The following is a 21,340-nucleotide window of genomic DNA, read 5'->3' as shown; positions in this document are numbered from 1 at the left end:
CACTAGAGAAGGGAATGGCGAACCACTTCAGTATTCTTGCCTTGAGAACCCCATGAACAGTATGAAAAGGCAAAAAGTTATGACACTGAAAGTTGAACTTCCCAGGTTGGTAGGTGTCCAATACGCTACTGGAGAAGAGTAGAGAACTTAGTCCACAAAGAATAAAGAGATGGAGCCAAAGCAAAAACAATGCCAGTTGTGGATGTGACTGGTGATGGAAGCAAAGTCCGATGCTGTAAAGAGCAGTATTGCATAGAAACCTGAAATGTTAGGTCCATGAATCAAGGTAAATTGGAAGTGGTCAAACAGGAGATGGCAAGAGTGAACATCAACATTTTAGGAATCAGTGAACTAAAATGGACTGGAATGGGTGAATTTAACTCAGATGACCATTGTATCTACTACTGTGGGCAAGAATCCCTTAGAAGAAATGGAGTAGCCCTCATAGTCAACAAGAGCCTGAATTGCAGTACTTGGATGCAATCTCAAAAATGAGAGAATGATCTCTGTTCATTTCCAAGGCAAACCATTCAATATCATGGTTATCCAAGTCTCTGCCCTGACCAGTAATGAAGAACTATTACACACTCAATTTTCTGTAAATAATTCAGTTGGTTGGAATAACATTGTCACAGGAACAAAATTATTTTTAAAGCCATAAACAAACATGCATTTCTGCTTACTAGTAGAACTGGAAGCATTTTTTAAAGTTTGGACACTTGAATATAAGCTTCCATGAACTCTCAGTGTCCCAAAACACTGATAAGTGTGGCAAATCTGTCTCCAACAATCCCAGATAGTGAGTATAGCAGGTACCCAATTACCCCCTTGCCCTTTTAATTAGTGTGTGTGTGTGTGTGTGTGTGTGTGTGTGTGTGTGTGTTCAGTCACTCAGGTCCAACTCTTTGCCACCCCCTGGCTCCCCATCAGGCTCCTCTGTCCATGGGATTATCCAGGCAAGAATACTGGAGATTACCATTTCTTCCTCCAGGGGATCTTCCCAACCTAAGAATCGAACCCGTGTCTCCTGCATTGCAGGCAGATTCTTAGCCACTGAGCCACCTTAGTATTGTACCTTAGAAGAAGGAACACAAAAATTCATAAATGCTTTATTCCACATTTTAATGTTTAAAAACTATGTTAACAGAGCAATTATACAATAGAACTTCTTACATGTCTTTATTTACACCACATCCTGGGGTGGGGGGAAAAAAAACTATGTGTTTAATCAACCATGAATGACAAAGTTTTGTGACGGGTGACTCACTTAAATCATCCATCTGAAATCATTGACAAGGTTTTACATTAGTAAATCAGTGGTGTGCTACAGGTAGATGAAGTCTAGAATACACTGAACTCTAGAGAGTAGATTACATACCAGTGATCAAGATTCAAGTGTTTTGGGGCAAAAATTACTTAGGACATCCTATGTTGGCATGGACACTGAAAAGGCAAACATGCAAGACTTTCAAAAGTTTGATAAAATAATAGTTCCTTTTCTTTCTTTCTTTCATATTTGTGCTCACAATTAATATTCAGGTCTAAGATTCAGGTCTTTCCCTTTTAAAGAGACCAAAGTTTGGGAAACAGAAATTCAATTTTGGAAAAAAAAAAAAGCCTCTTCCCCAACTTCTGTTTTCATAAATACTGTGTAGTAGTATCAGTGTTAACGCTGGAACAGTATTGCAAAGAAACAACTCATTATTTTGGGTATCCTATTTCTATATAGCAATAATTTGGGTCTAAAATGTTTCTTCTTATTTGTAGCTCAGAGAACTAGCTTTGAAATAATTAATCTTAATACCAGTATAAGAAATCAATGTAACATTTCTCAGACATTTCTCTCTCTAAACAAGTAAGATTTGTAGGTTCCAAGTTTACATTAAGAGAACTATGTTACCTGGGAGAGAATGTAAATTTTTCTAATTGCCAAACAAAACCACTAATATTAATGAAGACATTTATTCTTGATATGCAGATACTAGCGACTTCTATTTCAATGTGGATCAACAACTTCAAAAATATACAGCCTCCTATTTATTTACAATGTATTTACATACAAATGAAGTATTTCCTACAATAAGCCTCAACTGCATAGATTCTTCCTTTTAAAAACACAAATTCAAGCCTGAATGCACATGGGCCCAGTTTCACAGTTCTTCCTTACAGAAAACTCTAAAGAAAGAGGTCTGAGCCCTGTGAATTTTACATGCTTTTCAAGGACTTTCCCTTTAAGATTTAGTGGTATTTTTCAGTTATCAGCCACCCCGTCCCCAATTTTTCATCTGAAAACCTTAGGTCATTATAAATAATTCACTGTATTTTAGAGGAATGGTGTTTTGTTGCTAAAAGATTCTTACATTTGCCATCCCTAAGGAAAACATTAACATCCTTAAATGATACAATCTCAGTCTTTATTTTGAAAGTGGGTAGAAGTTTACCATGAACTGGAATGGAGGAATCATATTCTTAAGGTTTACATCCTAAGCCTCAAGCCAACTTACATTGGAAAACAGAGGGAAACTGATGGCTTTTGCACCAAAGGCATAAAATCAAATACCTGATCATTTCACCAATCTCCTCCCCACCCCCGACCCAACAAGATGTGCCATCCAGGACTCTGACCCGCTGAAACACAGTGGCGCGCTAACCTTGTCAAAGCAGTCTGTAGCCCCTTTCAGCAGAGAACTCCCTTTAAAGGGAGGACAGGACTGATCATCACATGATGAACCCAAACATTCTAGAGAAACTTCTGACCTAAATTCAGTATTTCCTCTAACAAAGGGTATATCTTTTAATTGCTTTCAAAAAAGAAAAAAAAAAAAAAAAACACCTAAAACACCCCCTTTTCATTTCTTCACAGCTGCCCAAACCGTAACCTTACTGTGTGTCTCAGGCCACGTGCAGGCAGCCTTACTTGCAATGATGCACCTCTACCAGCATTTCCAGTGGGAAGGGGGCTGCATTCCTCCCCTCCCTGAGTCCTGGCTCGCACTTCTTTTCCCTCAAGTCCCAGGAATCACCATCTGAGAATGACAGATAGGACTAATGGGGAGAAAAAGGAGAGACGAATTTGCTCCGTGTAGGTCTCTTAACTTGACCTGTGCCAAGATCACTGGGGAGGCCTTATAAAACACAGTTTGCGGGACCTCCACCCCCTAGTTTCTGATCTTATTTGGTCTGGACTGAGGCCTGAGTACGTGCATCCCGTCGAGTTCCCAGGTGATGCTGATGCTGCTGATCTGGGGATCCCCACTTTGAGGAACACTGACTTGGAGGCTTGAATCCAACTCTAGAAAAAAGCTAATTCTGGGGTGACTGTCTGAGGTGTCCTGTGAAATACTATGACACCCTATCACAGCCATTAGTCCACCCCAAGCCCCATGGCCATCACCCATGTAGGTCTTTCTCAACAGGGTCTGCAAATATGAGAGGAAAAGTGGGTAGAGAGGTTTTTACCCCTCTTTGACTACTGGGCAGTTAAACTATGGTTTCCTAGCACTAAATCCATTAAAAGTGCTGTGTGCTGGCTTCAGCGACTGGCATGCAAGAGAAGCTACGCAGTGACATCATTTATGGTAGTGAGAGTGAAGGAGATAAACTCCAGGAGCAAAAGGTCCTACAAACAGAAGCAGGCAGGCCAGGCCTGAGCCTCCAGAGAAAAGAAGGGGTAGCAGCGGAGAATGTCCCCGGTGATGTACGGCCCACCAGAGGCCCCTCATCCTCCTTAACCCTCCTCTTCCCATGAGGTCTCTGGTTGCCCTGGACCTGGTCCCCTTCCTTTGCTGGTGACCCAGCTGCAGGCCACTCTGGGCACTTCTAATTGGTGGCTTACTCTGGTGCCACCACCCAACAGGCAGTGTGAGGTTGGAGCGGCTGATCCAGATTCCACTAACACCACGAGGGACGGATTCTCGGCAACTCTGAACAAACATCTGCTAGGAACAAAAATCATATTCATTGCTTAGATTCCTTGGCAATCTTGCTAATACAGTATCCTGTTTCAGCTCAACGATGAGTTTCGATCATCTTTTCTAGGTGGCTTGGGGGCCGAACCATCATGTGTAACTTGGTTTCTGAAGGAAAACACATTCCAGGTTGCAAACAACCAACGGACAATTCTACACTACATTCTGCCTGTAAGTTGGGGTTCTGCACTAGCTTATAAACTGGGGACTGCCTATGATTAACAAGACTGCATTTCTTCCCTGTACATATGCTGCTGTCCTCACTTCCAATAAGTAACATGAAGGAAATTAGGGATTTACGGTGTGCTATGTTATTACAACTAGAGAACAGGTCATACCCCAAAATGTGAACCTAGCACTGTTCACTGGTGCTGAGGTCCTATCTACCCAAGGAAAACGTGCTGCTCCCAAAGGCTTAAGGTATAAAATTCCTTAGTCTACTCACATAGCAGAAAAACCTGTACAGCACTTGACTGTGTGATTTAAATTCTACCTAACATTTGTGGTACATGTATTTTTGGCTATGGGTTCACTACTCTGAATAATAAGAACAGCACACTTTACAGCTAATCCCACACAAATGATGAAATTAATCACTGACATCTGACAAATTACAGGAGGGGCTATTATATTCAGTCAACAATAAACTTAAATAAACATACAAAGAAGATTTTAAAAACCTGTAGTGCAGACGTCAACAAATGCCTCCTGTAAATAAGCATATTTTAAATAATTTAAAAAAAATCCCCTGTTCTGACACATAAAATCGAGATCCAAAAATATCACTACACACCCTAAGCCTCCTCTAAATAAGCATATTTTAAATAATAAAAAAAAAAAATCCTCTGTTCTGACACGTAAAATCCAGAGATCCAAAAATATCACTACACATCCCAAGACCTAATGATAATCTTCTAAACTGACTGTATAGGCAGAAAGTGAATTTTTATAAGTTAATGAAGAAAACAGGAAGTAGCCTAATAAAGCTTGCAAATAAAATTTGTATTTTTTTAATGGAGGGTCATCCACCAATCCACATGATTGGGTGCCCCGGCCAAGCTCCAAGGGCCAGGCATCTTGTTTGGTTGAGTTTCTCTTCTGCTTATCTATGAAAGACTGCTGAGAAGGGACAGAAATGGTTGTGGGTTTCACTGGGTTAGGAATTCATACATAGGTAGGTACTCATTTCTAAATACCTGAACTCTGATGTCTGTGGATGTAATTCTGGAGCATGACATTAGAAGCTATGATGATACTGCTAAGACAGGCAGAAAATAAACTTTCTTTTTCCCCCAAGAGGGTGAGGAATGATCTTGATGCTTGCTTTCTGTATGGGATGTTAGTCTGTCAAGGGGAGGGGACAGTTCCGTGTTACTCCCGGTAAGTGTGGAGGCCTCCGGGGATCTCAGTGCGGGAGGAACAGAGCCCAGAGTTAAGTGCCTCGAAACTCTGCCAAGAGTCTGTGGTTAGAAGCTGTTTATCTCTGGATAAGATATCTGTTCAGTGAACTGACGTGTTTGTTGAGTTCAACCAGGATGTAGGTATAACACAAGCCCTGTTTCGAGAGGCTAGGTCACAGGGTACACATGCTTCTCATTGTGTGACACAGACAATCCAAGCACAGGTGATGGTCCAGCGTAGGGGGGATGTGGTGCTGGGTTCCTATCCTGTCCCCAATGCCTTTTCAAGCTACCGTGCCCCAAACTTCTCTTCTTTTTCAATCTCTCCTGAATTTCCTTCACTTGCTTTTAGGAGAGGGGCTGGGGTAAGAGTGTCAGCGACCCTGTCCCGATGTGGGTCACATCAGGTGGGCAGTGACGGCCCACCCTTGACCGGGGATGAGGAGAGGGACAGCACTGACACCAAAGTCTCCATCTTGGGGGAGAAAGGTACACCGTGCTTTCATCACACGCTGTCCTCAAAATCACCTCTGAAGGCTCTTTCTCTTTTTGCAAGAATGGATGGATGGCTTGGAGTGGAGAAGAAATAGGAATGAGGCTTATTTAAGGTACAAAAATCTTGTATTTGCAATAACCTAAATTTATAGATACAAAGTGTTAGTCGCTCAGTTGTGTTCACCTCTTTGCAACCTCATGGACTATAGTCCGCCAGACTCCTCTGTCCATGGACTTCTCCAGGGAAGAATACTGGAGTGGGTAGCCATTCCCTTCTCCAGGGGATCTTCCCAACCCAGAGATGGAACCAGGGTCTTCTGCACTGCAGGCGGATTGGGTTCCCTTGGTGGCTCAGACAGTAAAGAATCTGTTTGCAATGCAGGAGACACCAGTTTGATCCCTGGGTCGGGAAGATCCCCTGGAGAAGGGAATGGCTACCCACTCCAGTATTTTTGCCTGGAGAAGGCCATGGACAGAGGAGCCTGGTGGGCTACAGTCTATGAGGTTGCAAAGAGGTGGACATAACTTAGCAACTAACACTTTTGCTTTCATAGATATAAAACAAATCTTTTAAAGACCCCCCTAAAGTACCTAATATAAAACAGGACTTACTTTCCCTAGATCACCCTTGGTTAGAAACACATGATTTTCTGTGCAAAAAGCTCATGGACATGAGTAGAAGCTGCTGGGTTTATAATTTAAGAGTTTTTCCCCCTTCAACAATACAGATGTAGGGCTGAAGGCTATCTGCATCTGAAAAATATTTCCTCATACATTTTGGACAATCTTTTTGTAGGACTCTTGCTTCTCAATTTGCTATAAAGGTGTTGTGGGTCTTTCCCAACAAAAGCTAACTCAGATTATATAGAGTAACTTTGACACAAAGAGGGAAACAAAACTTCATTTGCTAGATAACCCAGATGTGTAGTTCAGTATATTTACCAAGGTAAGAATCATTCCCACCCTTTTCTGAGCTGAGAACACTCGCCAGAGAAGGTCTCTGCACAGAGTGGATGGAATGTCAGCGAGGCCACGAGCTGCTGAAGCTCGCCTGCCAAGTGATCAGAGCTGCCTCAAATATTGGGCATTCTCTGAACCAACAAGGGTATGTGCCCTGTGACTCTCATCTGATTATCCCTATGTGCTATATTAACCAAAATAGGCAAATTATTTACGAAACCATTTTTTTCTGTAAAGCAAAATAAATATATACAATTCAAGATTCTTTTCTCTGCTAAAAAGGTACAGATATTATAAGCTGAACATCCGTAGGAAAATTATTTCAGAATCTGGATGTACAATAAATAAACACGATGGGTGATCATGTCTTCAAAGTTCTAAGAGACGATGAAATCACAAAAAAATTGTAGAGTGAAAAACAATCAACTGTGAAAAGTACTGGAAAATATGATTGCATGAAATTTGGAACCAAAAAAATCCACAATCCTTAAAGTTGATCCCCAATCCTGGAGGGGCATGAACCATGATAGAAACAGGTCTCTTGTTTTGCTAGCAAAGTATTACTTCATTGTGTATCTTGTAAATTTCTGTCTGCTTCTGTAAACTCGCAAAGGAAGTGATGAAGGGTTGCTGATGCCTGGTAACTTGACTGCTTCTTTTTCTCAGCTGGTCTCAGTGGCCTTTGTCACCATTTGTCGAGTAGGCCCAGTCGTAGATGACCAAGGGAATGCTTACCAAGGAAAACAACACCCCCAGACCCAAGAAAAGGGCAGCCTGGAGTAACAGAAAGGCAAGGGTTATTTTCAGGGAAGCAAACATTTCCCAAACACACCTGGGAAAAAACAGAAATGTTTTCCCTCTCTTTTCGTGTCCCCTCACATTTGGTTTGTTACATCTATTACCAAACTGTGAGATTATTTCTAAAGTTTTGTGCACCTGATTCTCTAAGGATGGGAACCTAAGAAAAACTAGCTGTGCAGAACCATCCTCTGTATCCTGCTCTTTGATTTCATGGTCATCTTAGAGTGAATCTGCTCTACAACTGACTGGGTATCACTCTTGCTAGCTTCTTTCAGGCTAAAGATGAAAAGGAAAAAAGAAAAAAGATCATCCTTAGAAAACATACAGGTCATTTCATCAACCAGCCTAGTTTATCACTGGCAGGTAAACATTTCTGTTTGAAAAGGTGTTAAAAGGATATCTAAAAGCAGAGTAGATTTGATCAAGTGAGACAGGAAGTGGGTATACAAAATTAAGTGATTTCAAGGGTTGATGAAGGCCCAGGGGGCAGGTCACGAAGTCTAAAATCTGGAGAACACAGCTTATAAATCGCTTGGCGTTGGGAGTTTCCAATGAGAGCTGAAATTCAGGGAGAAGGGTGAAGCGGCATGAGGGCCAGGGCAGGCCAGACTGGAGTCTGGAGGAGGAGACAGAGTTATGGGAAGGGGAGGGGGCAGAGAGTGGGCTTGAGAGGGCTACATCCAGGCTCACCATCACCGGAATGGTGTAACTCCCAATGAGCCCCTACATGGACTGGATCTCTTTGTCTAGTGCTATTTGGTAGATCCTCCCAGCGGTTTTATGATGGGAGCAAGGCTGGGGGGGCCCAGAGAATTCATGATCAGTAGGTCTCCACCACTCTCAGACTGAATCTTAAGTTTACTGCCAAAATTTAATCAAAAACCTCCAAGAAAACAAAAGTTCAGGACCAGAAGACTGCTCCTCCCTCTCTATCCTCATGAAGCCCCACGGGTCAGATTTAGAAGGATTTGAGATTTACAGCTTTAGGGACTGTCCTGTTGGGGAAGCAGATGCTCCAGTGGCATCAACGATGCTTCCTCTAAACACACAGGGATGTTCCCCCGTGCCTACGCCCCCTCATTGGGGGTCTGTTGACTCAGGTAATGTGTGCGATTGGCGTGCTTACACTATCTGGGAGGGCAGCTGAGAAGCCTTCTCCGAGGCCAAACATAATGGTGCTCCAGAAGGTACTCATGTAGCAGCCACTTCACCCCTGCTCCCCTCACTGTCTCCAAGTGCACCACCTTCAAGATGCCCTTGAACTTCACCAGACCTGGAAACAAGAATTCCAATATAGAAAGGTAGTTTCTGAATCCAGGTCTGTTGCTCCAAAGCATTTCTGTCAAATCACAAAAAGACTCAATGCTAACTTAGCTGTTTCAATTAAGGCACTGCAGGTTCCCTGGGCTGAAGGATGGAGTTACAGGACCAGGGACTATACAGAAACAGTGGACTGCAGAAAAGTTTTGAGCTCCTTTCCACTTCAGATCCTGCTAATAACAAGGCATCACCCTGGAGAGACACAGGATGATAAATGTCTAATCTCTTGGCTGGCCACTCTGACACAAAAGAAGCAGAACCTGAAGATATTTCGAGGGAATGGAGAAGATCCTGATATGATATTTTAAATCTCCTAAATGAGCAAACACTAGGATGACTGCCTCCTTTTGAGGTCACTGTAAGTACTAGATGGTGAAGATGGACTATTTATCTGGTATAGTTCAGTGAAAAACAAATTAGAAAAATGAGAGTGGCCGGCATGAGACATACCCAAATTCGTTGAGTTCCCTTATCTCCATCTTGGCTTGTGATTTTTAAATAAAGAGATGAAGGAAGAATGAAAATAAGCATATTGGCAGATGTAACGCCTGGAAAATAAGAAAAATTGAGGTTATCACTGTGAAAGTTTAACTTTCTAAACAGCTATCATAGAATAAGTGGCAGGTCAGAAAGCCATACCAACGACTCCAAAAATATCCTTCATAGAGGGTATGAAGATCACCAACAAGTTGATGATAACCAGGAGTATGAAGGTCACCAAGACATGACGACATAAATTAAACTTTGTTTTCTTAGCCAGTTCAAATAAGGAAGATCGAACCTGCAGAAAAAGAAAGCAAAAGGTTCTGTCATGCCTCCAGCTTGATGCCTTTCGTGTTTCTCATCAGTTATGGACGGACTGGGGCGCAGGTATTTGGACTTGTTAAGGTCACACCTCGTGAGTTTATAGATGACTTAATCGTCTGGGAAGCCAGGGGGCTGGACATAAGATGGAAAGTCCTTTTCTTTATGAGTAGGTAGTTTTTTTTTGCAGGGGGGACAGTTTTTATTTTATCTACGACTGAGCACTCTCTTCTGGTCCTTCTATATTCCCCTGTCTTGGATGACTGGGATTCAAACAGTCTATCTACATTTCTCTGTGAGGAAGAGGGATAGATTAATCAGAATTGATTCATCTGTCAGAAGGCTACTCTAACTCACTGATCCCACTTTCTTTCCAAAGACCCTTGAGATCCTTCCCTGAGGCAGTTTCAATGATGCAGGAGTTTCCCACAGAAGCCTTGTTCTGCAAGTGGCTCCTGAAGGCAGCACGGAAGAGGAGCCCTTGGCTTTTCTCAGGTTGCACTGAGGCCTTTTACTCACCGTGAAAAATAACACGGGCACGGTGAGGATGACGGCCACGATGACTGCCAGCCGTACCGTCAGGATAAGGATGTCGTCCTTACTCTGATACTTGTGGAGGAGGTCGGACTGCACGCTTTCTAAAATGAGGCGGAATGTGAAAGGGCATTAAGACAAGACAAAAGCATTATCATGGAGTGAGGGGTTTTCTGAACCGCAGAAGATCTGTAAACTAAAGGCGGCAAGGAAAGCAATGTTCTGGGAGCTGAAGTGTCTATTCAACCATTTATAAAGTTGAAGAGCAAAAATCCCCATATGAGACGTGCCCCGCCTGTCCATACCTGCAGCAAAAAGGAGTGTAAGAGTAATCAGAAATTACACAGAGTGGGGAGCTTCACTGACACTAAACTAAACCCAGGAGTGAGCTGAGGTTAGAAATACCATACGGTTGAAACACAAAGCCCTTCTTCATCTAGATCCTCCTCAATTTGGTGCCACTCATCCAACAATGCCCACCGGCCTCAGTCTCACTGAGTGGGCTGCAGGCCACCTGGAGCCTCTTTCAAAGTCTTCTGTTATCACTCAACATCCAAGCAGAAGTGCCCATGGCACTTCACTGCTGCAAGGAACTCATTCTTCTCTTCCAGACACGTTTTCCTCCTAAAGCTTATATACCACTTAGAACTTTTTCTTAACACTGAACTTCAGAAAGTGTCATTTCAAAGGCAATCAAAGCTAGAAAGGCAGTCACTGAGCAAGAAAAAGCTCACTCCTGCCTTTTTTAAAAGAATAATTGCTGTTTTTTAAAAATATCTATTGTTATTTATTTGGCTACGTCAAGTTTTAGTTGCTGTGTATAGAATCTTTAGTTGTGGCATGTGGGCCTTAGTTCCCAGACCAGGGATCAAACCCAGGCCCCCTGCATTGGGAGCGTGGAGTCTTAGCCACTGGACCATTGAGGAAGGCCTACTCCTGTCTTTTTTTAATCGATGACTGTACAACAGTTAGTTGTAATTTGGATGTGCTCTGGAGAGGAGCTAAGCTCAAGGTCCTTCTACTCTGCCATTTTGCCTTCAACTCAAAAATCCACTGCTTTGACAAGAGATCGTTCCCTTCCCATTTCAAGGTTCAGGGTGTGGAATTCCAGTTCCGTTTAACAGTCTGGGCCAGAGACAGGTCTCAATTTTAGAAAAAGGATCCTAGATTAGAATAAAAATCTCCTTAGTTCTAATTTCCTTGATTCAAAATTCATAACCATCTAAAATTAGCTGAGCTTTTTTCCTTTGACCTAAGAGTATTGAAAGGCTTTGGTATTCTATTCCATGTGGGGGAAAAAAATGGATTTGTTGGAAAAAATCATAGCTTGAACAAGGCAACAGTGAGACCAGTCAACTAATACTAGGCTCTCTCTCTCTTTCCCTCCCTTTACCCACCCCCAAGCCCTGCAGCTCGGCAGGAAACTTGAGAACACCATCTTTATGCAGAAATTAAAAGTGGTATTTATGGATTCATTAGACAATGCTCTTCTCCATTCTTGTGAACATGGTAATTAGGGAATTCCCTGGAGGTCCAGTGGTTAGGACTCAGTGCTTTCACTACAAAACTACGGTCCCAAAGCTGTGAGGCTTGTGGTAATGGTAATAACACAACAGTATAACCAGGGAAGCCTTTCCAGGCTGAGTTAATCATCTCAAATGTGTTTAAATTTTGAGACATTCGTGTTTATGAAAAAAAGTGCCCCCAAGAAATGTGATTTAATAGAGAATGTAATGTGAAATGTATGTATTCAAATTTAAACCAGGTCCCAAACTGTAATGATAATGAAAGATGCTGAATAAAATTGCAGGATGACTGCAATGGGAGAGGATGAAGAAGCAGTAAGGTAGACTATTCATACAGGGTCAATAAAAGCTACAAATGAAACTTTGTTCTTTTTCAGATTTCATTTAACTCTGTCACTGCTTCATATTGAAGCAAAGCTCCACCTGCTGCTGAACAATCAGGGGTTTTATTATTAATTAATGCACAGTGTCATGAGTGTAGCACTCCACTCTTTCTCACTTTCACAATCTGTCTCTGTCTCTCTTTTCTATTAATGGAAAATTACCCAGTTCACAACAGCAATTAGGAAAGCCTTCTCTGATATAGTTCTAAACCTTCCTTAGTAAAAGTGACATGCTTATAAAATGCATTTTTTTTTAAGGACAGTATTAGGAGAAAAAATTATGGTATATTATTTCAGTAATTATTCTATTGCATAGTCAGCATGAATATGTAAAGGAACCACAGCCATTTGCTTTAAGCAGAAGAGAAGATTAGTAAAATCAATGGATAGATTTGTTGCTTTTGGGGGTTATCACACTGAAATATCAGTACATATTTTGACACTGATTTTTACTAATTTACTTACTAATACTTATATTTAGGTACTGACAGAAGGTACTTACCATAGAATGTCAAGTAGCCAAAAATGGCAGTCAAGAAATACATAACAAACATGGCGAAAAAGGAGATATTTGAAACCATCTGCATCTTTTTCTGTGATCGACTAGAAACAAAGAAAAAGAAATTTGAAAAATTAAAAACTATATTATTGAATGTAAGCACAAATATTAACCCTGAAGAATGGAACTTAACTTTCTATCAGGCTTGGGCTGACTTGACCTGCTGTAATTACCCCCAGTAATTATAGCAAATATACCAGTTTCCAATAACCATCTTTACACTGATTGAGTATTGAGACAGAAAGAGCCATGGGACAAACAACCTCTTGAATGTTCTTCCCCATTCTTTTGAAAGATATTGAGTTCTCATCTGAAGGGCAAAGAGTATTTTTTTTAACTTTTGTTTGATACTATCTCCACACTTAGGATGCACAGGAAAAAGGCAGAATAAGTTCCAATGCTATTCTCCTGGCTCCAGAGATCAGGCGCTGAGCTAGAATTTAACCTTGGGAATTTTGTCACTAAAGCTGCTATTTAAGGTCTGATTTTCCCATCAAATAGCCTCAGGGAGGGTTTCCCAGGTGGCTCAGTGGGTAAAGAATTCACTTGCAATGCAGGAGATACTGGTTCCATCCCTGAGTCGGGAAGATCCCCTGGAGGACGGCATGGCCAACCGCTCCAGTATGCTTGTCTGGAAAATCTCATAGACAGAGGAGCCTGGCAGACTGCAGTCCACGGGGACGCAAGGAGTCAGACTAAGCACGCAGGTACTCACACAGCCTCAGGGAAGCCTGTATGTCTCCACAGCAGTGAGTGCCCAAGAACTCACAGCTGGGATAATGAAAGGCTCTCTCTTTCTCTCAGGTCAACTTTATCCTGGGAGTTTGCATGAACCTCTAAGTTTCTTTAGCCGCCTAAACAATTAATCTCCAAGACTTGTACTCAAGAGTACGCCACCAAGAAGCATGACATTTGACTGTGTCATACAGAAAGTATGGAAAACAGACAAATTGAGAAGTACCCACATAAGAAAGCTTCAAACTAAAAGCAGAACTATTAAGTTTAAAAGATGCCGGAGACATCTTTTGTTTAATTATCTCATGTTTAAATACCTTAAATATAAGATCATAAAGTAGGAGTAATGTATGCATAAATAGGTAGATGTAAATACTTCAAAACTTACGTCATAAATCAATTTAAAATGAAAGAGGAACAATCATGAATGAATTCAACCCTGAATAACATCACCTTTCTTTCAAAATGGAAATAGGTAACTATACTGTATATCTTTTCTGAGTTTAAGACTATGCCATGATGCCTATTTCAAGAAACAAGAAAAATCTCAAACAATCTACCCTGACACCTACATAAACTAGAAAAAGAAGAACAAAGTCCAAAGTCAGTATAAAAAAGGAAATAAAAATGAGTGGAAATAAATGAAATAGAAACTAAAAAGACAATAGAAAGGATCAATGAAACTAAGAACTGATTCTTTGAAAAGATAAACAAAATTGACAAACCTTTAGCTAGGCTTATAAAGAAAAAAAAGACAGAAGGCCCTGATAAATAAAATCAGAAAGAGAAGAGAGTAAGTAGCAATAGACACCATAGAAATACAAGGGAGTATTATGAAAGTTATATGCCAACACATTGGACAACCTAGAAGAAATGAACAAAGACTTAGAATCATATAACCTTTCAAGACTGACTCATGAAGAGACAGAAAATATGAATAGACCCATCACTAGTACAGAGATTGAAGCAGTCATCAAAAACCTCCGGAAAAACAGAAGTCCAGGACCAGAGGGCTTCACTGGTGAATTCTACCAAACATTCAAAGATTTAACACCTATCCTTCTCAAACTCTTCCAAAAATTTGAAGAGGAGGGAATGGTTCGTAACATGTCATGAGGTCAGCATCTTTGTGATACCAAAACCAGAAAAAGACAGCACAAAAAAGGAAAATTTCTGGCTAATATCTCTGATGAACATATTTGCAAAAATCCTCAACAAAATATTAGCAATGACAAACCCACAGCAAACATCACTCTAAAGAATGAAAAATGGAAGTTTTCCCTCTAAAATGAGGAAGAGGACAAGGATGCCCACTCTTAACCACTCTTATTCAACCTAATAAGAGAAGTCCTAGCCAGAGCAATTAGGGAAGAAAAAAAACAAAAAGCATCCAAATTAGAAAGAACAAAGTAAAACTGTCACTATTTGCAGGTGACATGATTTTATACACTGAAAACCCTGAAGACTCCACCAAAAAACAATTAGAGATAATAAACAAGTACAGTAAAGCTGCAAGGTACAAAATCATACAAAAATCCACCATGTTTCTATATGCTAACAATGAGATAACAGAAAGAGAAATTAAGGAATGGAAAAATGTAAATGGAAAAAATCCATTTACAAGTGCAACAAAAAGAATAAAACATCTAGGAATAAATTTACAAGGATGTAGCTCCAGAGAATAGAGCAGTGGTTACCAGCAGGGAAGGGGAAGAGGGAGGACAAGATGGGTAGAGACAATCCACTGTGTGGTGATGGATGAAACTAGATTTCTGTGAGCAGGACATAGTGTGTATGGAAATAGAAATATTAGGTTGTACACATGAAATCTATAAAAGTTGTAAACCAGTTATCTCAAAAAAAGTGACTATGGCTTGATAAATATTTTCATGTGGAAAGTCTGATAATAGTAGGCTAAGAAGAGAACCCATGAGGGAATTCATAAGCAGTCCTTTCATTTTCTTTAGCAGAGCAATCAAAAACAAATCCATAATCACTGTAATAGTTTAAAATGAACAACAATATTCTTCTGTCCAGGTTGTGGTCTTAACATTCATTTCTTCATGCCTGATTTACCAGCCTTTTCCAACTAAACCAAAAGGCAAATCACATTCAGTGTATTCAGTGGCTCACAGATGAATCTGAAGATTACTATTATTCATTTGCAAACTAATCACAAGTAATACAAAGCAACGCAAACACTTGAACTCTCTTGATAACATAGTATTTGAAAAACCAAATTAATAAGAAAAAGCCCACATAATAAATGCTTTTTATACACTTATGGCCAAAATATATGGCCATATATGTATAATGCAGGTTTCTGTCTTGCTCAAGAATGACAAAGTAAATGTTGAAGCTGGGCTGTGGAAGTTCATGATATGAGTCCATTTATTTTGATACAGCACTTGCCTAGTAATGAGGGGCTGTAAAATGATTCAGTTTGCAAAAAAAATTAAACAAATCTCTTACTCTTTAAGCTCACTGTAAATTGGCAGGACCGACGGGTGGCAGACGAAAGCGAATGCAATTGTTGGTAAAGCATACACGGTCTATTTGAAAGGAAAAAATAAACGTTACGGAAAGGCATTTTTACCATAAAAACTGTAGAGCCCCAGTATTTCTGAGCTGTCTTTTTATCTGACAGCCCTTCAGAATCCTTGGATTATTTGGTTATTAGGGGAGCTTTGATATCTAAAATAGGAGCAGCTTTTCTAAGACAGCTTATCTAGCTTGAGACATCAGACACTTGGCAGAGAGGGGTTTTACAGCCAGGCTCCCCTACAAGAGTATTTTACATCCTCCAGGCACTGTGTCACCTGTATTTATGTGGCACTAGCTGGTTACTAGCACTTTCCTCTGTTATTTCACTGAGTCTCCGCCCACAATCCTGAGACAGACCAGTGCTATTCTCCTGGCTCCCTCCAAGACAGGCGAGGCAACACAGCCAGAACATGCACCTTCATTTCACTGCTCTGTGCTTTGTGACAGGGTGCGTCAGTCAGGCTTAAATATGGCATCTAAAAAGAAAATGACTTTCTTAAAAGAAAACTACTTCACTACTTTGGTGTACCTTTAAGAGTTTAACGAGAACAGGTGAGAGATCAATCTAAATTAGTTTCTTAGAAAAAGGTAATTTAATATAGTAACTTCTTATGCAAAAAGAAGCTGGCAGAGAAGGGAAAAGTAACATTTCTCATGCCATAATTTTGCCCAAGCAAAGTTATCAGGCACATTCTAAGAAATCCTGTAAGGTACACAATAGAATCATCATTTTACAAATGGGGTTGACAATTTGCCTGAGGATTCAAATCCAAGCCTGACAGTTTCCATAGTTCACCCTTCCCCAATATGTTGTATGAATGTTCCTTAAGTGCCAGTTTGTGGTAGGGTCTATATTTCAACTGTACAAGCTGGGGAAGTTTGAGGTATTCCTTTCTGTCACCACGAGACAGAAGCAGTGAGCTGTGGGATGGGGATGGGTGGGAGGGAGGCTCAAAGGAAGTGGGTATACATATAGTCAGGACTGATTCAAGTTGTTGTACGGCAGAAACCCACACAACATTGTAAAGGAATTATCCTTCCATTAAAAAACTAATTTTAAGAAAGGAAGAAGCAGTGGGCTAAGGATGTTATTAATCTGTTTTTAAAGAATTATAAGAAACAGCAGAGCTGAGATAATTGTGCAGAAAGAGGTTTTCACAGAGAATACTTTAGGTTGTTCTACACTAAACCAGGTAAAAGGGAGCATGAAACACATGATTTGTCTATTTCTTCAAGGTCATTAAATGGACTGTGGCATTTGAAAACTGTGGTACCCTGTTCCTTTGAGAACCAATGCATCAAAGACAGTTTAATTAAAACAAGTTTAAGAAACACAATTTCCTTTGTAAAAACACTCCTATTTTTATGTCTAAAGGACAAGAAACTTACCTTTGAATTGAAGGTAACATATTTTGGCGTACACATGTCTGCATTTGTTAAATTAGGACTTGTTGAATTTAGCTCTGGAACAAAACAGGGAATTTGAAATTTCTTGTAGATAACCTGGAATTAAAAAAAATAAAGGAGAAACAATCAAACTTTATCAAATGAAGCCCAATAATGCACAATTCTTACCCAGCAACACTATGGCAAAACCAGGCCAACCATTTCAACCAGCACTTACCACAATTAGGAAAAAAGCCATACAGCTCAAGGAAAATCCACTAGTGTAGCCAAGATAACCTAAGAAGAATTTAAAGAATTATTACTATTATTTTACCCATCACTTCTTTCAATGCATTATTTCAAGCCCAGTTTGCGGTTCCAATAACATCCATATGTGCTAATATGAATATAAGATTTTCTATTTGATAGGGCTATCTTATTTGGCAAAAAATGGTGACTTTAAATTAAAACAATACAGTAGTATGTGCTCTGATTCCAGTTCTGCCTGACACACTAGAGAATGCAGATTTCCAGAATCCAGGGGAAAAGAGCCTCCCAAATTTGGCTGTAAGTCTCTGCTGCTGTATTCTAATGAATTCCTATAGCCAAATCCACTTACTCCTTGATCCATTCAGTAGTTCTTGACTATGTACTTATTGTGTACATACTGAATATGCACAGAAGAGAGGAAGTGATTTCTAGGGATAAACCGAGCCTGGACGCACTCGATCTTGTTCCCCTTAGAATGCCTGGGAGATCTCTGAGCACCGTAAGCTCCAGAAAGGCAGAGTTAAGTGGTCTCTGGGGGCTGCACAGTTCTCACCTCTGGGGGAGAAGAGTCTTTCTCCACTAGCACTAAAAAGAGCTATATATACACAGAAAAGCTTGAACATAGACTCAGAAACCAGAAAATTAAGTACCTTTAAAAAAAAAAAAAATCTACTTATAGGTCTAACAGAACAGCTACAGAGGTGTGGTAAGAACTTGAAATGTCTCCCTCGAATGAGCCCAGAATTATAAGGAAATGCATTTCAGAGGCACTGGACTGGATAGAGGTCTGGCTGCATTATTTCACACATGAAATTTTCATAACATCAGGGATTCCTGTCTCCAAACATAAGCACACACGCAAAAATGTCAAAACCAAGTGGATACGGCTTAGTGATTATCTACCACTTTTCATTTCTCTCTCTCCCTTCAGTGAGGCAAATCATTGAGACTGGTTAAACTCTGATCATTTAAGACTGATTCATAATATAATTTTTGTCTATTCACTCAGTCATGTCCTACTCTTTGGGACCCTATGGACTGCCAGACTTCCCTGTCTGTCACCATCTCCTGGAGCTTGTTCAAACTCATGTCCATTGAGTTGGTGATGCCATCCACCCATCTTGTCCTCTGTCGTCCCCTTCTCCTCTGGGTAAAAATATAAGCCACTTTCTGTCTGTATTAGATGTGAAATTTTGTCCATCTAAACAACCAGAGTGTGCAAGACCTTCTATGAGGAGAATTCCATTTTTTGGACTTTGGGCTTTTAGACAGAGCATTTTCTGCTGCTGGCCGCAGGACCCCCTTTACCCCTCCAAGGTTTAGGAGAGGGACTGCTAACAAAGTCACATACGAGCCAGTGTTTTTATCCCCTATTAAAGTCATGCCTCATTAATACTTATAATTTTTTACTCAATCTTTACCCTGCAAGTCAAAGTAGGGAGCAAAGCTGTTTGTTTTTATTAGGTTTCTGATTCATCTGAGTGCTGTAGAGACTGTGATAAAAGCAGGATCTTACCTAAGTTCTTCAAGAGACACAGAGGGAGAATTATGCCAAAGGTAACTACCACCACCAGAAAGCGGCCATCCACGTACCAGGCTCTGAAAGGCATTTAAGCAGATAGCCACATTTTCTTAGAGAGTGACTTTTTTTCTCACATGTAAAATTTCACAATATTAAAAAAAAAATTATTACTAATGTTTACCATTAATTGTAATTATTATTTAATTTTATCCAAACACTTTAAGCCAACCACTAGTCATTTACTATCATCTCTCTTTCCATGTGACTGAGAAAGAGATACTGCTTTTCCTCTGCTCTCCCCGACTGGCTAAGCGTGCCATCCCTCTGAATTATTTATATGACTTCAAAGCTGAATGCACACATTACATTCTGTCAGATTACAACTTGTCTTATCAATTATTTAAAGAGAAAGTTCGTTTTTGCTTGGCTTGGTGAATATTGTCAAAAAATAAGTCACCACAGGTAGGCATTGCTTTCTCCCTAATCGCTTGTATTTGACCTTGAATCCTGATGCTAGAACACTAGGAACTCTGGCTTCTATAATTCTCCCTTGAAAGAAGACAGAGGAACTAAGACGACAAGAACTGCTGAACAAGAGGTAGACAAAACATAATGGTGTGCCAAGTGCAGAGGCAACATTTCCCAAGGTTAGCTACATCTTTAATGAGGTTGGTTCATGTCAATTCTGCTCCCAAAATGTTCTGTCTCTTCTTTAAGGAAGAGTCTCGGGTCTTAATTTTGCATGTTCTATTTCAGCGTTAAAAATACTCCATATCTGTTCTATTTCACAGAAAATAGATGTTGATTTCAAGCTCTTGGGAAGTTGCAGGACTTAGCGTCTATAGCGCGGCTGATGAATTTATCTTTTAAATGCTCAGATTCAAACGGTTCTCCTTGCTTCCTTCATTAATATATCCCCAGAAACAACAAACCAAGAAAAAACAGACTAGGAAAAATTCTGCTTCTGCAGTCTTCATAAAACAAAAACTTAGGTTATTAGCCCACATTTCAATTAAAAACATTTTAGTTATTTTTTAAACAACAGTCTATAACTTACGAAAATTCCTCTTCCTTTCCCATTAGAAACTTTATGGCAGAAGGTAGCTCATTTTTTACTATGAAGAGGTAGCTCAGCATTGCTAGAAGAAAATGAGAACATTTTTAGAAAGAAGATACTGAGGCTCATGTTGCAAGCTATACAAAAGGTGACCAGACTGTCTCTAGACCAACCTTCAGTAGGACATAAAGACGGCTGTAGACACTGTCCAAGTACCCCTGGTTGTAAGTGTAAGTGGTTGTAAGTGACTACTGTCTCCGCTTCACTTTCATCGCACAATTTTAGCAATGAGAATGATACTGCTTGGATTGTGTTAAAATTCATGTGGCCACCCAACCACTGAGATTGGAAAAAATAGTAATAACATTCACAACTTTAATGGATAGAAAAAACAATCTTTTTACCTCCAGTGTTCTGTAGGGAGGTGGCTCCAAAGATGATGAGTTTCCCTGTTGTACCAAAGACCTGTTCTCCCAGCTTTTCATAAACCATGCAGCCTGTTTAAAAACCATCGTTGAGAACAGAGAAAACAATGAGTTCCCTACATTGAAAATAGCCAAGACCTCACCATTCTATTGGCTATTCCCCAAGTTACTGTGTCTTTTTCAAAAATCATATACATAGTCTTCTTGGCTTTGCAAGGATTAAGGCATTCTCAGTACAAAACAAAAACAACTTGTTGACCTTTTTTTTTTAACTTGTTGACTTTTTCAAATATCAGATATGACCACCAGTTTTTTTTTCAGGTAGGCTACAAAAGCATTACAAGTAAATGATTAGGTCATAAGCCTTATTTTTTATTTTAATTATCTCAAAAATCTCCCTACTTTACTGGGGGGAAATTCCTACTCTAATTTTATTCTCATGTCTGGTGTATATCATTAAAATAAAAATTTGATTTAAAAATAAAAACTGATGGCTGGGAAGAAAGGTTCCTTTTGAACGAATTACCTGAACTGATGAGGCTAACAAGGATTAATGATATTCCAACAATGCCTTGTGGGTTCTAAATATAATAACATAAAAACATGTAATAACTACAACATTAGAATTTTGATCTTTATTTCAGAGATTTG

General features: G+C 40.0%; 1 protein-coding gene across 6 annotated transcripts in view; it reads right to left on the bottom strand.

Moving 5' to 3' along the window:
• Positions 1 to 1,495: 1,495 nt before the first annotated feature.
• SLC38A1 (solute carrier family 38 member 1) overlaps positions 1,496 to 21,340 on the bottom strand; it is a 69,940-nt gene continuing 50,095 nt past the window's right edge. For 5 of the 6 annotated variants that reach the window (XM_065934562.1, XM_065934566.1, XM_065934561.1 and 2 more), the window contains 11 exons: positions 20,669 to 20,761; positions 20,265 to 20,346; positions 19,202 to 19,284; positions 17,654 to 17,712; positions 17,419 to 17,532; positions 15,958 to 16,037; positions 12,694 to 12,794; positions 10,268 to 10,386; positions 9,584 to 9,725; positions 9,395 to 9,492; positions 1,496 to 7,597 (listed from right to left, as the gene is read on the bottom strand). In XM_065934562.1, the coding sequence (XP_065790634.1) occupies positions 7,496 to 7,597; positions 9,395 to 9,492; positions 9,584 to 9,725; positions 10,268 to 10,386; positions 12,694 to 12,794; positions 15,958 to 16,037; positions 17,419 to 17,532; positions 17,654 to 17,712; positions 19,202 to 19,284; positions 20,265 to 20,346; positions 20,669 to 20,761 (1,073 nt within the window). In that variant the 3' untranslated portion in view covers positions 1,496 to 7,495. The remainder of the gene's footprint in view (positions 7,598 to 9,394; positions 9,493 to 9,583; positions 9,726 to 10,267; positions 10,387 to 12,693; positions 12,795 to 15,957; positions 16,038 to 17,418; positions 17,533 to 17,653; positions 17,713 to 19,201; positions 19,285 to 20,264; positions 20,347 to 20,668; positions 20,762 to 21,340) is intronic. The other variant, XR_010663062.1, reaches the window with a different exon arrangement.

Source organism: Muntiacus reevesi, chromosome 4 (genome assembly GCF_963930625.1).
Source record: "Muntiacus reevesi chromosome 4, mMunRee1.1, whole genome shotgun sequence".
Classification (NCBI taxonomy): Eukaryota; Metazoa; Chordata; class Mammalia; order Artiodactyla; family Cervidae; genus Muntiacus; species Muntiacus reevesi.
The sequence above is the reverse complement of the archived record's forward strand: the minus strand, read 5'-3'. Positions and strand labels throughout refer to the sequence as shown.